The 26,643-nt window shown below is 42.9% G+C and overlaps 1 protein-coding gene across 4 annotated transcripts in view; it reads right to left on the bottom strand.

Annotated features, from left to right (window-relative positions):
* The window catches only part of glg1a (golgi glycoprotein 1a), a 54,791-nt gene that overhangs the window by 15,282 nt on the left and 12,866 nt on the right, over positions 1 to 26,643 (bottom strand). For 2 of the 4 annotated variants that reach the window (XM_067435701.1, XM_067435703.1), the window contains exons 2-21: positions 25,029 to 25,058; positions 20,878 to 20,964; positions 20,588 to 20,803; positions 19,477 to 19,680; positions 19,322 to 19,393; positions 17,938 to 18,124; positions 16,122 to 16,333; positions 15,515 to 15,636; positions 15,043 to 15,144; positions 13,758 to 13,911; positions 13,619 to 13,651; positions 10,452 to 10,589; positions 9,041 to 9,127; positions 8,835 to 8,897; positions 7,981 to 8,094; positions 7,791 to 7,879; positions 5,587 to 5,704; positions 4,298 to 4,390; positions 2,648 to 2,785; positions 1,215 to 1,338 (exon numbers count right to left, since the gene is read on the bottom strand). In XM_067435701.1, coding sequence (XP_067291802.1) covers positions 1,215 to 1,338; positions 2,648 to 2,785; positions 4,298 to 4,390; positions 5,587 to 5,704; positions 7,791 to 7,879; positions 7,981 to 8,094; positions 8,835 to 8,897; positions 9,041 to 9,127; positions 10,452 to 10,589; positions 13,619 to 13,651; positions 13,758 to 13,911; positions 15,043 to 15,144; positions 15,515 to 15,636; positions 16,122 to 16,333; positions 17,938 to 18,124; positions 19,322 to 19,393; positions 19,477 to 19,680; positions 20,588 to 20,803; positions 20,878 to 20,964; positions 25,029 to 25,058 — 2,383 coding nt within the window. The remainder of the gene's footprint in view (positions 1 to 1,214; positions 1,339 to 2,647; positions 2,786 to 4,297; positions 4,391 to 5,586; positions 5,705 to 7,790; positions 7,880 to 7,980; positions 8,095 to 8,834; positions 8,898 to 9,040; positions 9,128 to 10,451; positions 10,590 to 13,618; positions 13,652 to 13,757; positions 13,912 to 15,042; positions 15,145 to 15,514; positions 15,637 to 16,121; positions 16,334 to 17,937; positions 18,125 to 19,321; positions 19,394 to 19,476; positions 19,681 to 20,587; positions 20,804 to 20,877; positions 20,965 to 25,028; positions 25,059 to 26,643) is intronic. The other 2 variants (XM_067435702.1, XM_067435704.1) reach the window with 1 other exon arrangement.

The raw sequence follows: 26,643 nt of genomic DNA, 5'->3' as shown, positions 1-26,643 counted from the left end.
CAAACATTAATCAACGTGTGACAACACCCATGGGCGTAGATTACGCGGGGGACTTTTAATAAAATGTATTTTCGTCCCCCGCACTTTTACTGGGTCTTACCGATCCTAGTCGACCCGCTCCGAGCGGGATTCGAACCAGCGGGCAAATTAACAGGGACGGGCAAAAACTGCTCTCTCTAAACTCGGTTGACAGCGCGCTTCTTAAAGTCACGGGCAAGTGTATTTACATGGAAACTGAAAGCTGAATTTATCATCATTACTCCAGTCTTCAGTGTCACATGATCCTTCACTAATCACTCTCAGATGAGGATTTTATAATCAACACACATTTATGATTATCATCAAAAAAATGTAGAAACAGTTGTGCTGCTTAAAAGTGTTGTGGAAACCATGATGGCCTAGATTTTATTTTTCAGGATTCTTTGATGAATAGAAAGTTCAATAGACAGCAATTATTTGCATTTATTAAATAAATTATCTTTTGTAATATTAAAAATATCACTTGAGATCAATTTAATGCATGTCTAATAAATTAAAAAAGTAATAATTTCTCTCTTTTTTAATTTTACCTCACATGTTTGAATGGTATGGTTTCCACAAAAATGAAGCAGCACCATGAGCAGCAAAACTTTTAAACCCTGATAATAATCATAAATGTTAGTTGATCATCAAATCCTCATTAGTGACACTGAAGACTGGAGTAATGATGATAAATTCAGCTTTGATCACACAATTGCACTTTATTTCATATTAAAGAGAACAGCTGATTTACATCAGAATAATATTTCACTGTATTACGTTTTTTACAGCATTTTTTTATTTAATAAATGCAGCATATATAAATTATTATAAGTGTTTGAAGAACAAACCAATCATTAAATTGGCATAAAATATAGGAGAAAAATATTATAGATATTAGAGGTTATTGATCAGCAGTGTATTTTATATTTTACCAAATTAAAAGCAAGGGATGCAATAAATTATATCGGTCAAAAAAAATTGTATTACGATATTTCTGTCGCCCTCACTTCTGAAAAGATGGCTACGCCCCTGCCACCAGCGGTAACACCCGTATCACCGACCGGGGCTCTTAAATCACCGATTCTGTCTAGACTGAAGGTACCGTGCACACGGCCACTCGGGCATTAATAACGGAGCGGAGCGCGGCGAGTGGTTCGATCGGATCGGGTCAGCCCTACGCTCCACATCTGTACCTGTGTTCTGCGTGATCTGTCTCTTGGTGATCATCTGTTTGCATTTCGGGTCCATCGTCTCGCTGTTCTTGTTTTGTTTGAGACACTGTAGCATGTTCTTAGCATCCGTCTCGCTGCAGAAGCGCTGAACGATAGAACAACAGAGGATTAATAACTCCTTCAGAAGATTCATCAAACACGTTCAGGCCATCTTTAGGGTCCTGTAAGAGGGTTTCTGCAGGGTTCTTAACATCGCATTTAAATCAATAAATAAAATGAATACTTTATCAGTTAGGAAGAGAAAGATCTATAACAACATTCAAACAACTTTAATGACACCCTGCATTTCAGCCTTTAAACCATTTTTAAGAAAGAAGTAACAACAGTTATATTCATTTAAAAACTATATACGCCATAAGATAAATGATTAGATTGTTTGAATGCATATTAGGCCATTTCACCATTCCTGTTCTTTCATCTCTAAATTATACACTATATTGCCAAAGGTTTTGGGACGCCTGCCTTTACATGCTCATGAACTTTAATGTCATCCCAGCTCCAGCTCTTCTGGGAAGGCTTTCCTCAAGGTTTAGGAGTGTGTTTATGGGGATTTTTGCCCATTCTTCTAGAAGCTCATTTGTGAGGTCAGGCACTGATGTTGGACGAGAAGGCCTGGCTCTCAGTCTCCGCTCTAATTCATCCCAAAGCTGTTCTATCGGGTTGAGCTCAGGACTCTGTGCAGGCCAGTCCAGTTCCTCCACACCAAACTCCTCATCCATGTCTTTATGGACCGACGCTTTGTGCACTGGAGCGCAGTCATGCTGGGACAGGAAGGGTCGTCCACAAACTGTTCCCACAAAGTAAGGAGCATGAAATTGTCCAAAATGTCTTGAAGCATTAAGAGTTCCTTTCACTGGAACTAAGGGGCCAAGCTCTGGACAACAACCTCACCCCATAATCCCCCCTCCACCAAACTTTACACTTGGCTCAACGCAGTCAGGCAAGTCCCGTTCTCCTGGCAACTGCCAAACCCAGACTCGTCCATGGGATTAACACTTCATGGCTAAGCTGCTGTTGTTCCCAATGGCTTCCACTTTGTTATAATCCCACTAACAGTTGAGTGTGGAATATTTAGTAGTGAGGAAATGTCAGGAATGGCCTTATTGCACAGGTGTCAGCCTATCACGGCCCCACGCTTGAGTTCACTGAGCTCCTGAGAGCGACCCATTCTTTCACTAATGTGTGTAGACGCGTCTGCAGGCCGAGAGCTGGAGTTATACACCTGTGGCCATGAAGAGATCGAACACCTGAAGTGATTTGGAGGGGCGGCCCAGTACTTTTGGCAATATAGTGTACCATATTGCAGTTTTTTCATGGCCTTAAATTTAATGAAACTGAATTTAAGATGTTTGAAGACTGTAAGGTTTAGTGAGGTAACGGATGAGGTTTCCCACCCGGATCATCTGCTTGCAGACTCTCATGAGCTGGAAGTCGAGCTCGGGGTCCATCATCTCCGTCTCCTGCAGTCTGAAGACCTTCTGATGGCACTGCTGGCTCAGGTGCTTCTTGCTTTCCTTCAGACACTCGATGACCTGAAGGGGAGCGAACACACGGGTTAGCAGACCGGTGCAGGCGGAGACGTGATGCTCCACACGGGGATGCAAACGGGTGAGGGGTAAAACAGGACAGAAAACATTCTCCAAGGGTTTTTTTTTTCGTTTTTCCAATATATTTACGTTTCATGCTCATTTTTAGACACTATTAAGTATCTTTGCACTAATTCGAACAGGTAAGGGGTAAAACGTTTTTTGTGTTTTATGAAAAGTAACCCTTTACAAAACACAAAAGGATTCGATAAATGGGGGAACTAAATACACTGCAAAAAATGCTTTTCTTACTCAGTATTTTTGTCTTGTTTCTAGTCCAAACATCTAAAAACTCTTAAAACAAGAAGTATTTACTAGACAAGCAAAAGTAATTGTCTTGTTTTAAGAAGAAATAACTCAAAATGAAGAGAGTTTTAGCTTAAAATAATAGATAGACAACATGATTTTTCTTACCCCATTGGCAGATTATTTATCTTATTTTAAAGGTGCACTATGCAGCTTTTCGTCCACTGGAGGGCGCCTATTCAAAACAAATGCGTAGTTTGATGACGCAAAGTGTGAGCGCAGCATCTTGGGAGATGTGGTCTTCTCATCACAGCCGGTGGAAAATAGGACTCGGGCAGAAATCACGTTCATGCATGCGGTTATTAACGTTACTGTAGTCTAAAGCAGAGCAGGACCGAGTGTTGTGGAGCTGAGCACGGCCGCTGGAGCGATTGTTAAACAAATACCCGCCTCGCGAATACCGGGACTTTTATTATGACGGGACGGGACACATTCGCCGGTCACCTGCACTGAACCGCTCTTCCGGTTATGATTATGAGGTAAAGCAGCTCTGTTTATCATATTAGATACATTTAAGTGTGTTTAAAACGATGTTATGACGTTACTCCGTGCGTTCACTTGTTCACACTGCTAAGAGTAAAGCGCTCCTGCCAAATAAAAGCCGAAACCGAGGGTAGCGCAGATATGACGCGATTGACAGGTGACTCCCTCAGACGCTATGCTGAAACGTCCCGGTCCTGAGTTAAAATAGCAATTTACTCACAATTTACAAATAGTTGGAAACATCTGGGACATTGTAGGTACTCAACTGAACAAAATATATAACACCGGCCTAGTGGTTTTTGGATATTTTACTGCAAAAATACTACATAGTGCACCTTTAATCAAAAACTCTCTTCATTTCAAGTTATTTCTTCTCAATACAAGACGATTACTTTTGCTTGTCTAGTAAATACTTGTTTTAAGAATTTTTAGATGTTTTGTCTAGAAACAAGACACAAATACTGAGTAAGAAAAGCATTGTTTTGCAGTGCACATGAACAAGACGACAACAAACAGATAAAATGTATGTTGGAAATCATCTTAGCTTCTTTATTTAACTCTCAAAAGTGAAAACTGAAGATCCCACTGGTAGCAAACGCATCAATATGGGATACTGTGATCTCAGAGAGGTGAATCAGGCCTAAAGGTGAGGAGTGATCGTGTGTGTACCTGAGCGTTCCCGAACACCACGTTCTGGCAGTGCTGCTTGATGTCCTGCCGGCAGCTCTCGTACAGATCCGGCTCCAGACGAATGTCCTCCGACTGCGCCACACACACACACACACACACACACACATCAGCCTTAGTAATCATTACACAGGTTAAAATGCGCTTCTGGTGTGGAGCAGAGCTGGACAGTCACTCAGCTCATTTACTCGAGTGCTGTACTTAAGGACACTGTTTGAGTATCTACTTTACTGGAGTATTATTATTATTCTGGAAACTTTAACTTCACTACATCTGAAAGACAAATATTGTACTTTTTACTCCTCTACATTTCTATCAAGGTCCTCGAAGTCGAAAGTCGTTTCTGTCGCAGCTTTGAGAGTCAGTGGATGATTTTTTCCCCTTCTTTAAAGGGATAGTTCACCCCAAAATTAAAATGATGTCATCCTTTCCTCACCCTCATGTGGTTCCAAACCTGTGTAAGTTTCTTTCTTCTGCTGAACACAAAAGATGATATTTTGAAGAAAATGGGTAACCAAACAGTTGAAAGACCACAATGACTTCCATAGTAGGGGAAATAATAAGTCAATGGGGTCTATCAACTGTTTGGTTACTGACATGCTTTAAAATATCTTTTGTGTTTAGCAAAAGAAAGAAATTCATACAGGACTGAAACCACACGAGGGTGAGTAAATGAATTGGGTGAGCTCTCTTTTAAAGGTGTTTGGGTTTTTGCAGAAAGCCTTTCAGGAATCACTCTTGTAGAGTCTCGTGAAGTTCAATGATTTCACAGCATTTATTAAACACTGATTTATAGTTTAGAGCAAAATGGAAGAAGACGGATGTCCAAATGCTCATTTAGTGGAGTATTCACATAAACAAAGTTGATTCTGTCTTCAGTGAAGGTGAACAGTGTGAGAATATCAGATGTGTGTCAGTGTATTGGATCCGTGCATTCGGCCTTAAAGTGACAGCAGCTTTATAAAGAGCTTTGTAGCTTTTCTACAAGTATTTAAATGAGTTTAAGTTAGTCGTATGCTAGTGTGTCAGATGGAGCGTCACTGACTGGCTTAAACCATGATGGCATAATGGGCATTTATACAACTATAATACAATAATGCGGCGACAAAGGAAATTTACTTTTGAAAACCAATACTTCTGTACTTTCAATGAAGTAAAAATCAGTTTTTATAACTTTCTCTTGTAACGTAGTAATATTTGACCAGCAGCACTTTAACTTTGACTCAGTAATGAGGTTGTGTATTTGTCCAGCTCTGGATTAACACACTGACCATCTCCAGCTCTTCCACTCGGAGCTGTTTGCGGCACTTCATGGACACTCGCTGCTCTTTGGCGTCCTGTAAAGTGTCGTTCCTCACTGTGGTACTCAGACAGATCACCACATCCACCCTGAGGGCAAACAGACCATCAACACATTCCCATCATGCATCAGCTGCTTACACTCACCTCTAAAAGCGCCTGTGTAATAGGGATGCCACAATACTCAATATAATATTAAACCATTCAGTACCGCATTCATGGTCCAATACGCAAGAGAGAGATGTCGGCGATTGCTCCTCCTGTATAGTCGTGCAGTGTGAATAGAGCAGTGACCTGACGAGTTTGAAAATCGTGCAGTCTGAACTAGCCTTTAGTTAATTAGAGTCTCTTGAAGCATTGAGAATACATTTGGGTCCAAAAATAACAAAAACTACGACTTTATTCAGTATTGGCTTCTCTTCCGCGTTTGTGTTCAATCCTCAGATAAAGATTCAAACGGTTATGAATCAGTGAATCGATTCATGATTCGGATCGCCAATGTCACGTGATTTCAGCAGTTTGACACGCGATCTGAATCATTGATCAATTCGCTGATTCATGACCGTTTGAATCTTTATTTGAGGATTGAACACAAACGCGGAAGAGAAGCCAATGCTGAATAAAGTCGTAGTTTTTGTTATTTTTGGACCCAAATGTATTTCTGATGCTTCAAGAGACTCTAATTAACCCACTGATGTCTCATATGGACTACTGTGATGATGTTTTTATTCCCTTTCTGGACATGGACAGTATAGTGTGCATACACTTGCATACGCTCTCAGACTAAATATAAAATATCTTAAACTGTGTGTGAAGATGAACGGAGGTCTTACGGGTGTGGAACGACATTAGGGAGAGGAGTTAATGACAGACATTTCAGTTTTGGGTGAACTCACCCTTTAATGATAATAAAGTAAACTAACAATTTTAAGAGGGGCTACAGCCCTTTCAGTGCTTAATTTGCGGCCAATTGATGGGAGCATTGATAATAATAATGATAATAAAAGTATTTTTTGCACAATATCTGTATTTGTGCAGATCTCTGAGGATAGTAAAGTTGCCCATTTTTGTTTTGTCCATTTAAAGTATATGAATCGTTCTGCTTGAGTCATTTGTGGACTGGTGTTGAGTCAAGCTAAAAGTTCATTGTGAAAGAATTGACCTATCGGTAAGCCCCTCCCCTCAAACCCAGATGAGCCAATAGCAGTTGAGCACCGGATGAGCACCGGAACTCAGACATCTTTAGGTTTCATCTCCATAGACAAACATTGGACAATCTCATCGGTTTGATGGTGGTTATGCTGCTAAAATGGTAAAAGGATGTCTCTGGGGTACTGTACTCATTCCAGGTTTTTTTGTTTTTTTTGGTTGTCATCGCAATAAGTTACGATTAAAGTTAGTTATAGGTAAGTAACTGTTCTCACGTCATGTAACGGTGTAAGTTAAATCAAAAACACATAAACAATGGTCTACATTTCAGTCAGGGTCGGCGTTTGCGTTAAGCATAGAATCAGAACAAGCGAAATAAAACATGTTTATTAAACGTGATCCTCCTAGGGCGTCCCCGTGTTTGTGTTCAATCCTCATATAAAGATTCAAACGGTTATGATTCAGCGAATCGATCAATCATCATCCGAACACAAACGCGGAAGAGAAGCCAATGCTGAATAAAGTCGTAGTTTTTGTTATTTTTGGACCCAAATGTATTTTGGATGCTTCAAGAGACTCTAATTAACCCACTGATGTCTCATATGGACTACTGTGATGATGTTTTTATTCCCTTTCTGGACATGGACAGTATAGTGTGCATACACTTGCATACGCTCTCGGACTAAATATAAAATATCTTAAACTGTGTGTGAAGATGAACGGAGGTCTTACGGGTGTGGAGCGACATTAGGGGGAGGAGTTAATGACAGACATTTCATTTTTGGGTGAACTAACCCTTTAAGTAAAGTTTTTCAATTATTTTAAGTAAAATAAAGAAAGAGTATTGCAATAAAAAAATCTTTTTTCTCCTTAACCTCTTTCTGTTCCTCTCGCTTAAGAGTAGAGTAGCAAAAAATCGACCCGAAAACTGTGGTTAAAAACCGAGGTGTGTATTGAACCGTAGACTAACTGTATTGTTGCATCCCTGGTGTGTAGTCATGTTATGAATGTGTGACCATGCGCTCACTTCTTCTTGATGTTGGGGCACAGCTTGAGCACGTCCTCCTTACAGGCCATCTTGAACTTGTACGAGAAGCGAAAGTCCTTCATCTGGATCTGAGGATGAGGAGGAGGAGAAACGGACGGTGGGCAAAGAGGCAGGATTAAAAAGGAAGAGAGTGTGTGTGTGTGAGAGAGACAGAGATCTGCAGACGTACCAGCTGGAAGTGTGTGACTCCCACGGCGCATTTCTCATTCATTTCCTTCTGGTGCTTGTTGGCAACGAGACACTCCATCAGCTCTCCGGTGTCGATCTGATTATCAGCCACGTCCTGCGAGTCAGACAGATGATGAAGAAGAGCTGCTGCACTGCAAACATGCTCTTTATCTAGTATTTTTTCTTTTTTCAGTCCAAATATCTAAAATTCTTAAAGGGATAGTTCACTTAAAAATGAAAACTCTGTCGTCCTTTACTCGCCCTCAAGTTTCAAACCTGTATGAGTTTCTTTCTTCAGCTGAACACAAGGGAAGATATTTTGAAGAATGTCAGTTAACTGGAGCCATTGACTTCAATAGGAGGAAAAAAAAATACTATGGAAGTCAATGGCTCCAGCTAACTGACATTCCTCAAAATATCTTCTCTTGTGTTCAGCTGAAGAAAGAAACTCATACAGGTTTGAAACAACTTGAGGGCGAGTAAAGGACGACAGAGTTTTCATTTTAAAGTGAACTATCCCTTTAAATCAAGATGAATTCTGAGTTTCTGCTTAAAACAGGCCAAATGATCTGCCAATGCGGTGAGAAAAATAATCTTGTTTCTGTTTGGGATGGAAACGAGATTTCAATCAGAAATCAGATTATTATTCTCTCCGCATTGGCAGATCATTTGGCCTGTTTTAAGCAGAAACTCACTTCATTTAGATTTTATTTTTAAGAAAACAAGAAAAATGTGTCGTTTTACTCATCTAGTAAATGCATCTTGATTTAAGAATTGTTAGATATTTCGACTAGAAACGAGACACAATGACTGAGTAAGAGTGTTTAGTGCAGTGTGCACCGCCCGGCGGCTTACGTGACAGTAGGACTGGATCACCGGCTCGCAGGCTCGGATCAACAACGCCTCGATCTGAATGTCCTGGAAAAGCAGACGCTCAGAAATCAGTCCAAACCCTCAGCAGACGTCCAGCAGAGAACAACAGCAGCCAAATATAGGCACTGAGGCTTCATAATTTCAGAGCAAAATGGCAGTAAAATATCACAAAAGCATTTTTTTTGTACCTCAGACTCCAATTCTGTGAGGTTTCCCACCACATCCCTGCAGTCCGGGACCAGATCCTCTAAATGATCCTGCAAGCACTCCAGCTCCTGAGACACACACACACACACAGCACTGTTCATGTCCAACCGCTGCTGTAGATGACTATCAGGGACATTTGTTGTGTAGTTTTGGTTTGTTTTTCCTATCCTTGTTAATTTCCTAAAGTGTGTCTGAGTTTGTTTATTTAAAGGGAACCTATTAAGCAAAATTCCCTTTCACACGGCGTTTGAAGTGTGTCCGCCCTATAATGGCCGAAATCAACCTATTCACTTTTTTAATCCCCATAAATCATAAGCAGTGTCTCAGAATAAGCCGTATGCAGATTCTATACAGTGACATCATATAGGCCACGCCCACACCTGCTGACAGACTCCGCCCTATTAGCATAGGCCCCGCCCTTAGTGAGCTGTACACAGATGGCCATGTTCATCTCCTCGCCGGAGCATTGACAGCAGCAGTCAGGTCTGAAATGTGTTTTTTGAAGCTCATCGCTCTCATTTTTCTATTGTTTGCTTCATATTAACAGCAGATATAGCAGTAGGTACTTTATTATTACGCTACTGTCACTTTAATACACAGATCTAATACTCACATGTGATTTCTTTACGTTCACTGAGGAGAAGAACATGTTATCTGTATGTTTTGGAGAACTGTGTTGTTTTCAGTTAATGCTCCAACCTTGGAGAGACTGTGTGTGTGGGCATGTTTTTGTGACATATGAGGACTCAAATGTGTATAATGCCATGGGTATGACACAGGTATTACAGGAGAGGGTGAAATATGAGGACATTACCCATGGCCCCACTTTACAAAAGGCTTATAAATCACACAGGAGGAGTTTTTATGAGAAAGTAAAAATGCAGAATGTTTCACGTGATGGGTAGGTTTAGGGGCAGTGTGTGTGTGTGTGTGTGTGTGTGTGTGTGTGTGTGTGTGTGTGTGTGTGTGTGTGTGTGTGTGTGTGTGTGTTGGGTAGGTTTAGGGGCAGGGGCAGTGTAAGAGGATAGAAAATACGGTTTGTACAGTATAAAAACCATTACGCCTATGGAATATCCCCATACGTATTTGACAAAAACAAACGTGTGTGTGTGTTCCCCCATGGGCGTCTGGTCTAAACCAGGTGTGTTCAGGAGCATTGTTGGAGCGTTTCTATAGTGAGGAACTGAAACCACTGACCAACACACACCGGCTCTTAAGTCAATAGTGCAGTATTTCTGTGTTATTTAAAGGGTGTGTTAGTAAAATGAGCATATAGGAGGTGCAAACCTTCTATATAGGAGACTAACCTTCATAAAGTGAATATGAAACAAGGATTTTATGTGAAAAGTGAGCGTTGTATAGTGAAATGAGTGCTGTGATTGGCTGTCTAACCTGTCCAGATTCGGTCTTCTCGCTGCACCACTTGCCCAGGTCCGTCATGCACCGATGCTGCAGATCGGGGTCCAGCTTCACATCCAGAGCTCGCTGGTGCAGGATCCGCTGAACCTCCGTCTTACAGTCCCGAGACAACTACAGACGACTCAAGCATTAGCACTGACTCACACACACACACAGCCCTTCAATCACACACACAGACTACATACAACCTGCAAATCACACACTCCCATGGAAGTCACTCAACCACCACAGCTCAAATTAGACCCACATCACTGGAGAGAATCTCCTGTCAATCAATCACTCCCGATCACTTGAAGCACACAACATCAGGGTTTTTCCTACATTGAACATTTTTTAGCGGCTGCCAAAACTATCTGTCCCACCAAAGCCTTATTTGATGAGTTATTGTGATTTATAAATTGATGCAAATGACTGAGGGCTGTGCGATATTGAACAAAAATGCGATATGCAATATCTCGTTACATAATGCGATATTCGATATGCCATACAAAATTGCAATTAGTGTGTAAAATCTATTTAAATTATACAAAGCATTTATTTGAAAACTGAGAATTAAACTGTTTGTCTTTCTGGGAGAAGAAAGCAGCGCTACGACTTCTGAAAGTGACCAGCAGTGTCGTTCACTTTCCTGTGTGTGTGTGTGTGTGTGTGTGTGTGTGTGTGTGTGTGTGTGTGTGTCAGACAGCATGAGACTGCAAGTTATTGTTTTTCGCAAATTATTGCATTTAATAACTATTTTTAACATCAAACCAGTCCCCTGACTAACACTTGTGTGCTCAGTCTATTCTCTGCTCATGCGTTGACCTAAAACGGACACTTTTCACAATGTGGAAGTAACCTATTAAAATCATTCAGGTATTGCGTGCCGTTGCGATATGTACATTGCGATATTTCGATAATTTAGATATATTGCACAGCCCTATTAACGACTAATGTGCGTGACAGGGTGCGTCAGCAGAGTGACAGAACGAGCTCTCGTTCTTCAAAACCCTCGCCGTCTGATCTCTTTCTCACTATCACTCAAAATCAGCTGATCTGACAATAGTAAAAGCTCAGAAGACGGACTCCATGTTCTGTTGCGTTCGCACAATATTTCCCCTGAATTACTGCTGGATGTGAATTGTGCTCAAACACACCTCTTCTGACAGGCGTTTTGCACGCGCAGCTGACATAAACCATACTTTCAAATAAACGGAAAAATCTCCTTATGAAGTGTTTTCTGTGATGACAAATCTTGTGTTGTTTTAACGGTCTGGGTTCACATTTAACACGTCCGCTTTTGTCCGATTCACAAACTAATGACTCGAATTTGAACCGATTCATTTGATGAACTGATCTGTCCAACACTGGACTGACGAATCGGTGTGCAGTCATTAAGGGTGCGTTCACATTTGTAGTTCGGTTAGTTTGGTTCGTTTGGTCCGGACCAAAAAACAAAGCATATAGTCCTGGTCCGCTAGGCGTTCACACTGGCATTTTTAACAGCGGACCTAAAGTTAGCGAACCAAAGGCTTAGAGAGACGCTCACAGCCTGATTGTTCGGCTTATATGACGTAGGAGCCGCTTACCGAACATTCAGAACAGCGCTGTGCCGGATTACACGCCATCATTTTATGCATGTACATACGGCGTTATTATTACCCGCTGAGAACTCATGAAGAGCTCATAAAATGTTCAAAACAGCTCCAGGATTTCCTCCGCTGTGCAGAAAAGAGACGGCCGTTCTGTCGTCTGTACCGCCTGATGGCCAGCAGGTGCTCTGATGAGAAGAGCCAGGTCTGCTTTTTCTGCGTTTCTTCTCGCATTTTCGAAACATGCTCGTCGGACCAAATATTGATGAGGCTCTTCCTCGTTGCTCTACGTTTGCCCTCTAACGTTAACGTTACTCATTCTGGATACACCGATCTTTCCGCGTCGTCCAATCAGCTGACTATGCGTCGCATCTTGTGACATCACGTCCTGTTTTTGGTCCGTGTTGCGTTCATAGTCGAACCGCTCCAGAGTTCGTGTGGAAGCGGACCGAGACTCGTCTCTTTAGCGCTCTTGGTCCGCTTGTTTGGTTCAGATGGCAGCGTTCACGTGTGTTCAAATGAACCGCAGTAAACGAGCGATCGCACCAGGGGTCGTTTTAATCCAACCAAACATGACAAGTGTGAACGCACCATAACTCACAACACCTCTGAGATGAGAACGCAAGTGTGCTTACCCCGTTAAACAAGACGGGTTAGTAAGAATTAGTCTTAATAATCCACAGTATTTTCATGTAGTTATTTTGAGTATTTATACTGATAATGTTTAGTAAATTACCAAAATATGTAATGAGTTTAGATTGAAATAAGGTGAAACCAGAGCAACGCAAGTTAATAATTGTATTAAATTGTATATGGTAGAGAACTAGACTATTTATTATTACATTTTTAATGTCTGGTCAGCCACCACCGAAGACCTTTTCTGACCCAGGAAAAACCCTGAACATCAATCCACATGATTGTCTCGGTAAAGGAAGAAGACTTTGATTTGTCCCTGATCATCATGCGCTTGCAGCTTACACACGCTTACTCAGAGCGAATGAACGTCGCCAGGCCTGGCAAGAACACAACTAGCTCATATTTCACACCAAAACATATGAAGAGTTCAGATGCAAAAGCGTCTAAAAGCCATTACCGTCAACAATGAGATGACGATACTGAGCAAATGCTCTCCGCATATAGTATACGATCATAACATGCTTTCACTTCATACCCAGTGAATCTCAGCCTCAGCTTTCAGAAGTGTCAGTACTGAAGGAGAAACCTACACATGGGAGCCTGACGAGAAGGCTTATTTTAAAGGCAACCGTCAGACGGATTTGGAGGCTTTTGCATCTGAAGTCTTCCTATATAGATTTCATATTTTGATCCTTTTATAAAGTGACATTTTATTTTGACATTAAAATCAGCATAAATGAAAGGCAGTACGATAGTATGAAGTATAACACCAGTACGGTGATGCTCTCCTCAAGCTACAGTAATGAGAATTGTGCTAATGCACGAAACGGCACAAAAACAGTTTTGAGTGCTGAATGTTTTGGATGTGAATTGTGGCCTAGGCATGTTCTTGACGGGTGTGTGAGACTCAGCTCTTGAAGGAATCATACTCACATGCGAACTCTCTTCCGAACTTTCTGAGGACCCCTACGGTTGCATTCAGGAAGTCTCAGATAAACTGTGGTTTCTCAATATGCTATTGTCTGATAATTGCTCGAGTGTGTGTGTGTGTGTGTGAGAGACGGAGGCGTACCCGTCGTCCCTGCATCTCCGTGCGGTAAGCGTGCCGGTACAGACAGGAGAAGACGGCTCCGGGCGGCATGAACTCGCTGGTCTCGTTCCAGCCGTGTGTGTGACAGATTCGGGCCGCGTCGTTCTGGCACTTCTTGTACAGGATGGGGTCCAGTCTGCAACCAGAACCACAGGACATATCTGAGCTCACCTCAACTCGTGTGCAGTTATAGGACAGATATATGCCCAGGAGGTTGTTGAGAATTACAGGTACGAATCCCATGTTTTTACCATCATGAGCCATAACCAGACATGGACACTCTGACCTTCAACAAAACTAAACCTAAACAAACTAAAGCAATATTATTAAATCAAACATTTAAATTAAAACTAAACAAAAACTTATCTGAGCTCCGATTTCATTACTGGATGAATCAGTGTTTTTGAAGAAATCTGTTGAGTGAATGATTCAATGACTCAGTCATAAAGACTTCACTTGTTTCATTACTGGATGAATCAGTGTTTTTGAACAAATCTCTTGAGTGAATGATTCAATGACTCACTCATTAAGACTTCGCTTGTTTCATTACTGGATGAATCAGCGTTTTTGAATGAATCTCTTGAGTGAATGATTCAATGACTCACTCATTAAGACTTCGCTTGTTTCATTACTGGATGAATTAGCGTTTTTGAATGAATCTCTTGAGTGATTCAATGACTCACTCATAAAGACTTCACTTGTTTCATTACTGGATGAATCAGCGTTTTTGAATGAATCTCTTGAGTGAATGATTCAATGACTCACTCATTAAGACTTTGCTTGTTTCATTACTGGATGAATCAGCGTTTTTGAATGAATCTCTTGAGTGAATGATTCAATGACTCACTCATAAAGACTTCACTTGTTTCATTACTGGATGAATCAGCGTTTTTGAATGAATCTCTTGAGTGATTCAATGACTTTTAGCAGTCTCTTGTCTCCACCTACTGGTGTATTACAACAATCTTTATTTGAAGCTTTGATACTTTCTTAAGGTGATTTACTCTAATTTTTGATTCTAATTGTAGACATCAGTGTTTCTATCTGAAGTACTGGAAAACAGTTCAGTGATAATATTAATGATTTTAAGACAGAAATAATGATCCTGTGTGGTTAAAACAAACTCGGATCTGTCTCTTCTCTGTGATCAGATTTGTCAAAGGTTTAACAGAGTTGAATCACTGTCATACAAGATCGCAATATAACGTTTTTAAATTAAAATTGTGGAATTGGGTAAAAATAACTCTACTCTTTATGTTTGACTCACTTCCAGTCTCTGGAGATGAAGTACTGCAGCTCCAGCAGTCTGTGTTCACAGTCCTCCACCATCTTATCAGTGTAGAGATGCTCCATCAGACAGGAAAGGATCCTACAAACACACACAGACACACAGACACACACACACTTCAGCCTGGACTACACACTTCACCTTTAATGTGTCTATTTATTTACACTTAAATAGGAACAAACACACACTTCAGCCTGGACTACACACTTCACCTTTAATGTGTCTATTTATTTACACTTAAATAGGAACAAACACAGAAACAAGGTCAAATGTAAAGCTCGATCAACACACAGGAGTGTGTACGGTGAAACTGGTTTGGCCAGATTTAAAGCATTATTACTGAAATGCAGTGCCTGAGGCAACAAACCCGCCCCTGATATTAATGAAAGCACCTATTATGTAAAGCACGAGTGGATTGAGGACTCATTGGGATGTGTGTGAGCACACTCACATGGGGTCTCCGTTTCGGATGTGTTTGCAGGCGGTCTGGATGACGGACTCGCAGGCCTCGTTCAGAGCGCGGTCGATGCGGTAATCGGCCCCGGGGTCCGTTTCCTGAATCAGCGTCTGGAGCTGAAGGGACACAAACGCATATGATGGTAATCAGACGTGCATTACTGAACATGAAGGAGTCATCACGACTTTATTCATCATTTAGAGGGGTACTCCAGCTCTAAGAAGATTAATCTGTATATAAACTGGGTCATTAATGTAGTAGAAATGTGAAATATTTTTTTTATTTGGTGCCTTCTAGACTGAAAAAAAGACAACATTTATTTTTGTCTCATGGTGATGAAAGACGACAATTCCCAGAATGCATTGCTTCGCTGCCCTACGAGGCCACTCCCAAAGCCACCGCTACTGAATCACTGATCACTTTCCCACCACGTTCATCTTCATAAAATCAGTTCAGTTAGAGAACAGACACTACAGTTAAAAACTGAAGGTGTGTGTTCAATATAATGTGAGTGAGCCGAGAGCGATCACACCCGCCATGGACGGGTTAAACATGTGGAAATAGCTCCCTTTATTGGTCTCAAGAGAGCACTTGAACTCACAGCTTTCTGGCAGTGTCCTTCCAGGATGCCCTTGTCCCGGGACACCCTCATGAGGCAGTGCAGGGTGCGGCCCTTGTGGTGCAGGCCGGAGCAGTGTGTGTCGATCTCCCCTCGGCAGTGCAGCACGATCTCAGGACTGAGCGAGAAATCCTCCATCAGCATCCGCCTGTAGTCTAGCATCTCTCCCTGACACTCACCACTCACTGTCTGACCTGAGGGAGAGGAAGGGAGAGAGGGGTCAGTGCGCGAGCGAGCGGGGTCAGTGCGCGAGCGAGCGGGGTCAGTGCGCGAGCGAGAGGGGTCAGTGTGCGAGCGAGCGGGTCAGTGTGCGAGCGAGAGGGGTCAGTGTGCGAGCGAGCGGGTCAGTGTGCGAGCGAGAGGGGTCAGTGTGCGAGCGAGCGGGGTCAGTGTGCGAGCGAGCGGGGTCAGTGTGGGAGCGAGCGGGTCAGTGTGCGAGCGAGCGGGGTCAGTGTGCGAGCGAGCGGGGTCAGTGTGGGAGCGAGCGGGTCAGTGTGGGAGCGAGCGGGGTCAGTGTGCGAGCGAGAGGGGTCAGTGTGCGAGCGAGAGGGGTCAGTGTGCGAGCGAGAGGGGTCAGTGTGCGAGCGAGCGGGGTCAGTGTGCGAGCGAGCGGGGTCAGTGTGCGAGCGAGCGGGGTCAGTGTGCGAGCGAGAGGGGTCAGTGTGCGAGCGAGCGGGGTCAGTGTGGGAGCGAGCGGGTCAGTGTGGGAGCGAGCGGGGTCAGTGTGCGAGCGAGCGGGTCAGTGTGGGAGCGAGAGGGGTCAGTGTGCGAGCGAGCGGGGTCAGTGTGCGAGCGAGCGGGGTCAGTGTGCGAGCGAGCGGGGTCAGTGTGCGAGCGAGAGGGGTCAGTGTGCGAGCGAGAGGGGTCAGTGTGCGAGCGAGAGGGGTCAGTGTGCGAGCGAGAGGGGTCAGTGTGCGAGCGAGAGGGGTCAGTGTGCGAGCGAGAGGGGTCAGTGCGCGAGCGAGCGGGGTCAGTGCGCGAGCGAGAGGGGTCAGTGCGCGAGCGAGAGGGGTCAGTGCGCGAGAGAGCGGGTCAGTGCGCGAGCGAGAGGGGTCAGTGTGGGAGCGAGCGGGGTCAGTGTGCGAGCGAGAGGGGTCAGTGTGCGAGCGAGAGGGGTCAGTGTGCGAGCGAGAGGGGTCAGTGTGCGAGCGAGCGGGGTCAGTGTGCGAGCGAGAGGGGTCAGTGTGCGAGCGAGAGCGGGTCAGTGTGCGAGCGAGAGGGGTCAGTGTGGGAGCGAGCGGGGTCAGTGTGCGAGCGAGCGGGGTCAGTGTGCGAGCGAGAGGGGTCAGTGTGCGAGCGAGCGGGGTCAGTGTGCGAGCGAGAGGGGTCAGTGTGCGAGCGAGAGGGGTCAGTGTGCGAGCGAGAGGGGTCAGTGTGCGAGCGAGCGGGGTCAGTGTGCGAGCGAGAGGGGTCAGTGTGCGAGCGAGAGGGGTCAGTGTGCGAGCGAGCGGGGTCAGTGTGGGAGCGAGCGGGTCAGTGTGGGAGCGAGCGGGTCAGTGTGCGAGCGAGCGGGGTCAGTGTGGGAGCGAGCGGGGTCAGTGTGGGAGCGAGCGGGGTCAGTGTGGGAGCGAGCGGGTCAGTGTGCAGCGGGTCAGTGTGCAGCGGGTCAGTGAATGAATGAATGAGTGAGTCAGTGACCGACCCAGTGAGCGAGTGAGGGAGTGAGTGTGTGAGCAAGTGAGTGAGTGAGCGAGTGAGCGAGTGAGTGAGTGAGTGAGTGAGCGAGTGAGCGAGTGAGTGAGTGAGTGAGTACAGCTGTAGGGGCAGAATCTGAGTCCGCCTCAGCTGCTCTTCTTACCGCGGTGCACCGCCGCCTCCAGGCACAGCAGCAGGTAGGAGAGCTTGGCCTCTCGGGCTCGGGGCATGGCCGTGTCCATGTTGCAGCGGTATTTACGCAGGTCCGGTTTGCAGGCTTTGGCCAGTGAGTAGCTGACCTTATAGTCCTGAGCAATCAGCTTCTGCCGAGTGGACAGAGCGTCCTTGCACTGCGCCACACACACACACACACACACACACACACACACACACACACACACACACACGAGAAAGCCCTCTTCATTTACAATTGTGGATTTAAACATTGTTGGAAAACATTTGGGATAATGATAAACTAGCAAATATAATATTTTACGCCTGAATGAGTCAGTGGTATTTCAGTATTAAATACTATTGTAGAATTGATTAATGATTAGAATTAGCATTTATATTTTAGTTTAAACTTTAGTTTTGTTGTGTGCTTTTGCCATTGTTATAACACTATATTGCCCAAAGTTTTGGGACGCCTGCCTTTACATGCTCATGAGCTTTAATGCCGTCCCATTGTTAACCCGTGGGGTTTAATATGGAGTCGGCCCACCCTCTCTAACAGCTCCAGCTCTTCTGGGAAGGCTTTCCTCAAGGTTTAGGAGTGTGTTTATGGGGATTTTTGCCCATTCTTCTAGAGACGCATTTGTGTGGAAGGAGTCGTCCCCAAACTGTTCCCACAAAGATGGGAGCATGAAATTGTCTAAAATATCTTGGCGAAGCATTAAGAGCTCCTTTCACTGGAACCTCTTAAAAACAACCCACCCCATCTCTCCGCTGTTCTTGAGCTCATCTGAAGGCCACAGAAGTCTGGAGGTCTGGAGCTGTTGACTCTGCAGAAAGTTGGTGACTTCAGCGCACTGTGACCCTCAGCATGTGCTGACCCCGCTCTGGGACTTAACACTTCGTGGCTGAGTTGCTGTTGTTCCCAATGGCTTCCACTTTGTTAAAATCCCACTAACAGTTGAGTGTGGAATATTTAGTAGTGAGGAAATGTCAGGAATGGCCTTATTGCACAGGTGTCAGCCTATCACGGCCCCACGCTTGAGTTCACTGAGCTCCTGAGAGCGACCCATTCTCTCACTAATGTGTGTAGAAGCGTCTGCAGGCCGAGAGCTGGAGTTATACACCTGTGGCCATGAAGAGATTGAACACCTGAACTCACGGATCTGGAGGCCCAAAACTTTGGCAATATGGTGTATTTCTGTATAGCTTTATAATTGTATTTTAATTCAAACAGTTTTAGTTAACATGACAACACTGGTCTGAGCCGAGGGTAAAGCTACTCAACCTTTGCCTAAAAGGCGTTTGTTTGTAAAGAAGGAAGAAGGTCGCTTGGGTCACAAGTCTCAACTAGTAAACGAATAACGCAAACGTACTTTCTCTGACATGGTCTCCTCATACTTGTGGTTAAACAGACATTTGTAGACCTTTCCTTCTCCGGCTTGAGTCTAAAACAAACAGGAACAGAGCATTAGCATTAGCACACAGAAAAGCACACCGCTGGCGTACGCGTGGCAGGATGGCGGCTCACGTTTTCACAGAAGCGCTCGCGGTCCTCGCGGCAGGAGAAGTAGAGGTGGCGGTCCAGGTGGAAATCGTCAGACGAGAGTTCGGCCACACGCATGATGGACTTCTTACAGTCGTCGCTGATGATGTAATGGCCCGGCTGCTGCTCCGCCTCGCTCACCAGGCCCTTCTCCAGACACGAGATCACCTCGCCCTGAGAGTGCACGTCCTGAGGGCCGAACGACCAACATTTACAAAAACACCCTTAAAGGGTTAGTTCAGCCAAAGATGAAATGTGTGTCATTAACTCCTCCCCCTAATGTCGCTCCACACCCGTAAGACCTCCGTTCATCTTCACACACAGTTTAAGATATTTTATATTTAGTCTGAGAGCGTATGCAAGTGTATGCACACTATACTGTCCATGTCCAGAAAGGGAATAAAAACATCATCACAGTAGTCCATATGAGACATCAGTGGGTTAATTAGAGTCTCTTGAAGCATCCAAAATACATTTGGGTCCAAAAATAACAAAATCTACGACTTTATTCAGCATTGGCTTCTCTTCTGGTTTGTTATCTGAGCACCCGAGCATTGGTTATAGTCTGAGGTAGACTGCGCAGTCGTGAATGCGGATTAAACACAAACCCGGAAGAGAAGCCAATGCTGAATAAAGTCGTAGTTTTTGTTATTTTTGGACCCAAATGTATTTTGGATGCTTCAAGAGACTCTAATTAACCCACTGATGTCTCATATGGACTACTGTGATGATGTTTTTATTCCCTTTCTGGACATGGACAGTATAGTGTGCATACACTTGCATACGCTCTCGGACTAAATATAAAATATCTTAACCTGTGTGTGAAGATGAACGGAGGTCTTACGGGTGTGGAGCGACATTAGGGGGAGGAGTTAATGACAGAAGTTTTATCTTTGGCTGAACTAACCCTTTAAAGAACAGTTGCACAGTACACATCTATAATCTAACAGCAAGTGTTTGTTCAGTTCTGCATATGACACTAAAGTAATGATAACTAGCAGAGATGCTAACACACAGCTGTGTTTTCAGAAAGGAAGTGCTGGCTTAGATAAGGCGTCCTTCCTATCGAAAGGCTTTGCTCAGCGCTGCGGTTCACCTTCTCTCCTGTGGTGACGCTCCCACAGTGCAGTTTGTTGATGTCGTCCTTGCACTTATCCGTGAAGCCGCAGATGAGCCGGAAATCGCTGAACACTATGCTGGTCATCTTGGTGATGTACTGGTTACACTGGTACTCTGAGATGTTGGTGCGGTGGTCGACTAAACACGACACCAGGTAACCCTTCCCACGTTCCTCTGCGGCACACTCTTTAATCTGAGGGGGGTTAATAAAGGTTCATCATGACTGTGGTAGAGTTTGATAAAGGTTAGTCTGCCGTTGTCACTCACCCCATTGATGGTGGTCTTGCACACCTCGACGGCCACAGACTCAAACTTCGGGTCGGTCGTCAGATTCAGCTTGTAGTTCCACAGCAGCTAAAATGAGGTTTACATTTTTATTTAATATTCATTTTGTTACATTTAATTATATTTAAAAGAAGCAACACTTTACATTATGTGAAAGAGAGAGTATGTCTGTTCTGTTGAAACAAACCACACCAAAAAAAAAAGAACATAATAAAAAGAACAAAATAACCAAACAAAACAAACATGAAGAAATCACACAATCCCAAAACACGCAAAATAACTCAACAAACAAAACAAACAAAAATAATCAACAATTAAACTAAACAAAAAACAGTCAAACCAAGAACAAAAACAAACAAATCTAATAAAGCAAAAAAAAAGAGAAAGCAATAAATCAAACAAAAAAGAACAAACTTAAAACCAAACCAAACAAACATTTGTTCTATTTTTGTTTGTTTTGTTCTCCTTTTTGTTCAGTTTAGTTTAGTTAGATATTTGTTCTTTTTTGGGTTTAACTAAACAAAACAAAAAGGAGAACAAATACACATTTTTACCAATACATTTCCATGACTTTTAGACAAATATGCATGACCTAAGCTTCCATGAAACATCTGTGTATACATGTAAAATAAGAAAAATCTTTTTTTAAATCACAAATCACAGCATATCGTGAACTAATTAATTAACGACAAGCTATTTGGTTTAATACAAAATACAAAAGATGGTTAGAAAAAAATACTGTCTGACCCTAGCAATGAATTAAAGGGATAGTTCACACAAAAAAGAAAATGTGATGTTTATCTGTGTGAGAAACCAATCTGTATTTATATAATCTACCACCTCAAACACAGCGCTATATCCAACAGCCTTCACTTCCGGTGAGGTCAATAACACACACTCGGGCTCATATACCCAGAGCGTGTTGACCTTAACAGAAGTGAAGGCTGTTGGATATAGCGTTGTGTTTGAGGTAAAAAATGATATAAATACGACTCGATTTCTCACACAAACTGATGGTTTTGTGTCTTAAGATATCAGTGTGTCGTCATGAGCCACAGGGCTCTGTGTGCATGTGGTCTAAGCATGTTTTTTTTTTTGCCATCATAGAATTGTTCCCCATTCACATGATTATACGACCGACACACAGCAACAGTTGAGTTAAAATCCTTCATTTGTGTTCTCCTGAAGAAACACACACACACCTACATGTTGATGCCCTGGGGGTCAGCAGATAAACAGCAGATTTCGCTTTGACACGCATCAATGGGAGGCAACAATGTTAAATAAGTGTTCAGTAACCCTGACAGTAACTTTACAACGTGGCAGGAGTGCCAGAGAAAAACTTGGAATACAAAATTTAATGAGATGAGAATTTAAAAAGATTTTAAAACAGCTTTGCCTCCTATTTACCATCTCATTGGAAACCCAACAATCATTGCTAATCATCACATCATCGTCCCTGGCTGGATTTGTGTTTTAAATGTCTGTAATTTACACCGAGGCCTATAACGTTACAAACTAAAAATGCCAGACGTCCCCCAATGCAATGGGCAGAAATTACATTTCCCAATAAGGGGCTCGTTGCATTTCCAGGAGCATAGAAGCACAATTTTGAATGATTATCTGTGTTGTCATTCGTCAAATACTTAAATTAAACAATTACTTAAATCAATCAGAATACTATATAGACTGTTATCAATAAAATGTTATCATTAACAAAAGGCTGAAATCTGAAATGGCATAAATGTTTATTTCCACAGACTGTTTAATGTTACTCAAATGATAAATAATGAACTCTTCTTTACACAGTCATTATTGTCAGGTAATGCCCTTGATTTTGTAATAATGATTATTAATGTCGTCAATTAATAGATATATAAAATGTTTTTTGTGTTTGGGGAAACTACACGTCATATAGGCTATTCTGACTACAGGTTTAGGAATCTTACACCTTTACGAGTTATATTAATGATGTCTATGCATTAGAAAATTCATATGATCTTACCAGCAAGATGAATAAATGATATTAACCGGAATAAACTAACGTTATACAGAAAGGGAGCAGAGACTGTGACCGATTGCGAGTCTATCCATAACTTTGGTCTAGCGCGAGTTTAAACCATAGACCGTACAAAAATAAACGCTCACAAACGCTCTCGTTAAAATCACGGAGGATGATGATACTGCGACATTCATCTCTGACATCAATCTGGACTTTGATGATGACGGGAGAATAGAGTGCCGAAGTCATGACGTCACTTTGTAGGCCAAAACGCTGAAGTGAGTTAGCATTTCAGCACTTCCGGTTCCCTCGCTCTAGAGTCTACGGGTTTTTTGAATGAGTTTCTGCTAAATCGCCTGAAATAAGGTCTGTGGTTAACAAAGCCTCTAAATATGTTCACGCTTTGATCTATGACATAAAACACACTAGTTCTAGCCTGCTTGTGATTGTTTTTAACTTTATTGTGTCTTAAAAACGGCGGTTGCTAACAAGTTGCTAAAAGGGACTACATCCTATGGCCGGGACTTTAGACGTCATCGTGACAAACGGGAGATCTCACCAGCCCACGTTTCAGTCACTTTTGAATTCTGTAAGTAAATGTTTAATACAAATACAAAACTAGCCCGCGTTTCAGCGTCACGTGCTTAGAAGTTTACCTTTCAGTTAATATACATTAGTATATAGTAGTGTTTCCAAATATTGTTATACACAGAAATCTGTGATATTAAGGTAGCCGATCACCAGTTCTTCATTTCTGTGGAGAGACTGTAGTGTTGTGTTTTGTCCCGAGATGGAAGCACAAGTCGTCGAATGAAAGCTGCGCTGTTCTACATGTCCAGATGTATAGTGGTTCTCTCCTCGATATGATCAATCGTCTGAGGAAATGGACATACGATTGTAAATTGATACGGCTATAGCTTACGTCGGGAGTGCTTCTGAGGCGGTAAAAGCACTTTTTTTTTCTGGCGAATTAGCAAATGGTATGCAAACATACAATCAAACATAATACAGTGAAAGATAATCTTTAAAGTCTATTTGGGGCACGATGATCAGGCATAATAGCCTAATCTTAATCACAAAGACAATAATATTAAGGTTTATATAAACTAACGAATGAATAAAACATTAACAAATGAGAAAACACATCTCAGAGAGGCACGCATAAACCCTTTCTAACATTTTTGGAAAAAACGAATGGGCAAAATTTCTCATGAAGAAGTGGATAAGTGTTCATCCGCAGCGCAGATCATAATGAGCGAACGTGTTTTTTAAATAAAGTTTGAGGAAGCGTGATGATGACGTCGATCCGCGACTGTGTGCTGTCGTCCGTTTATAGCCTACCGTTAGCATCTTATATCTGACGGCTTTATTTAGGCTTCAAACGGTATACATGTTGGATTCACTTGTAAAGATTATCTTGATGGACAAAACGTGTATGGGTCATAACTCTTTGTTGAACACAGATCTTATTTGTTGCGATTGTCCAAAAGTCTGTGGGGAAAACGCACAGGCTTTTGATCGAGGGAACCCATGCGCCGCTAACTTCCGGGTTGGCCTACAAAGTGACGTCATGACTTCGGCACTCTATTCGTGAGTTTCAGTTAGACAGTGCGTGCGCTGAACACAACGGTTGGTTTCAGCGATGACTAATCTGAACGCTTCTGATTGGCCATCATGCTCGACAGAAACGCGTGTGATTGGTTATAATGCTCAACGCTGCAAAAGGAAATCTGACATAATGCAGCAGTCGGGTGGATCGAAGGAACCGGTCCGTACTCGTCTCAAGTATGTTCACGAAGTTTGTTTAACCTATATTATCACTTAAACATATCTTCTATTACATACATATTTTGAAATACATTTCCATGACTTTTCCAAAACTTTCAGGTTTATTTGTTTTTCCAAAACTTTTCCAGGCCTGGAAATTGCTATTTAAAAATTCCATGACTTTTCCAGGTTTTTCATGACTGTACGAACCCTGACAAAACCAAACCCCAATAAGTTGACAAATAAAATAAACCCCTTCCACGGCTCGGGGAGTTGAGCTCCACTCGTTTGGCTGGTTCAGTTGAACCTCGACAGCCTGTCAGATCAACAGAAGTAAAGCAACATAAGTGGAGCGTAGACTCACATGATTGCAGTCGGCCGCGATCTCAGTGTCCTGGAGAGAGAGAGAGAGAGAGAGAGAGAGAATCATTAATATAGTGTCCACATTAGTGTCTGTATTGTCTGCACTATAGGTCACACTGGATTATAAGACACACCTTTAATGAATGGCCTATTTTAGACCTGTGTTCATATATAGGGCGCACCGGATTATACGGCGCATAGATCCTGCAGTCAAACGTTTGACGGGGTTTGTGTTATGCATCCACTAGATGGAGCTGTGCTAAAGGGAGCATCAACAAAACAGACGGATAACGTCAAACTTTATGAAGCGATCTGACAACTCCGTTCACTCCCATGGTGACGTTGTTCAAATGTTAAAGTGCATATTAACAATATCGCCCAGCCTTGGTAATCCTTTGGCAGCTCCTGCGAGACGGTAGTTTGTGTGCGGATGGAGAGATTACGTCTTTTCATAAAACGAAAGGACCAAGAAGGACCGCCTCGATGTTCATGTCCCGTGCTAGCGCTGATGCCTTCATTCGAATAGTGACTGTAGAGACGCGGTGCGGTTTTGTAGTTTACCAGTCGTACTGAAACATTTTATTAGTTTTTATTGTTTTTTAATCCTGAAACATTTTGACAGAGTGCCTTGATCCATATATATGGTGCTCCGGATTATAAGTCGTTTTTGAGAAAATTAAAGGCTTTTAAGTGCACCTTATTACACGGCTCTGTGAAATACTTGATTCTGATTGGTCAATCGCCCATTCCAGCGGTATGTTATTTCCAGATCACACACACCGCTCATCCGGGTACTGTGAGTTATCTTGACCGGTTCTACTTCTGTGCTTCACGCTGGCGCCATCTTGTGGCTTAAACAGCCGTGGGTTACAATGGAAGACTTCAAGCCGGGTTTCCTTTATAAAGTTTTAATATGGATATTTTTCTCACATAAACGCATCGATTGGAATCAGAAGGCTCTATTAACCCATCGGAGTCGTGTGGAGCACGTTATTTGACGGACAGCTGCATTTAATGGACTTCAAACACAGCTCCAACTACTGCTGGGATTAGCGTTAGCTAAACTGCGTTAGCCTGGACTTTTTAAATATAACTCTGATTGTATTTGTCTGACAGAAGAATGTCATAAACACCTATAATGACCTGAGGGTGAGTAAATCATAGGCTTGGGTTCATTTTTGGCTGAACTAACCCTTTCAGCATTCATTCTCAACATTTAGCAGCAATAGATAAAGCCTTAAAGCAGGTCTGGAACTGTTTTTCTGAAGGGGGATAATGTCCCCCCAGCCGGTTGTTATCTCAGAATAAACCCCTTCAGAGTGACGCTCCGCTTCGCCTCGGGGTCCTGATCGCTCTGAAGGGGTTTATTCTGCGATAACAACCAGCTGGGTGGACATTATCCCTTACTTATAGTGCGGAAAATACGGTACATGATCTTCAAGATCCACAAGCCCTGATAACCAGGCTGGTTTCTGGGTCACCAAACACCATTCTTAAAGGGTTAGTTCACCCAAAAATGAAAATGATATCATTAATGACTCCCCGTAAGACCTCATTTTCATTTATTTATCATTTCCTTTTTGGGTGAAATGGCCCTTTAAGGGCGTTTAACATTT

The sequence above is a fragment of the Pseudorasbora parva genome, chromosome 25 (assembly GCF_024679245.1).
Source record: "Pseudorasbora parva isolate DD20220531a chromosome 25, ASM2467924v1, whole genome shotgun sequence".
NCBI classification, from domain to species: domain Eukaryota; kingdom Metazoa; phylum Chordata; class Actinopteri; order Cypriniformes; family Gobionidae; genus Pseudorasbora; species Pseudorasbora parva.
This window is presented reverse-complemented; position numbering and strand designations above follow the sequence as displayed.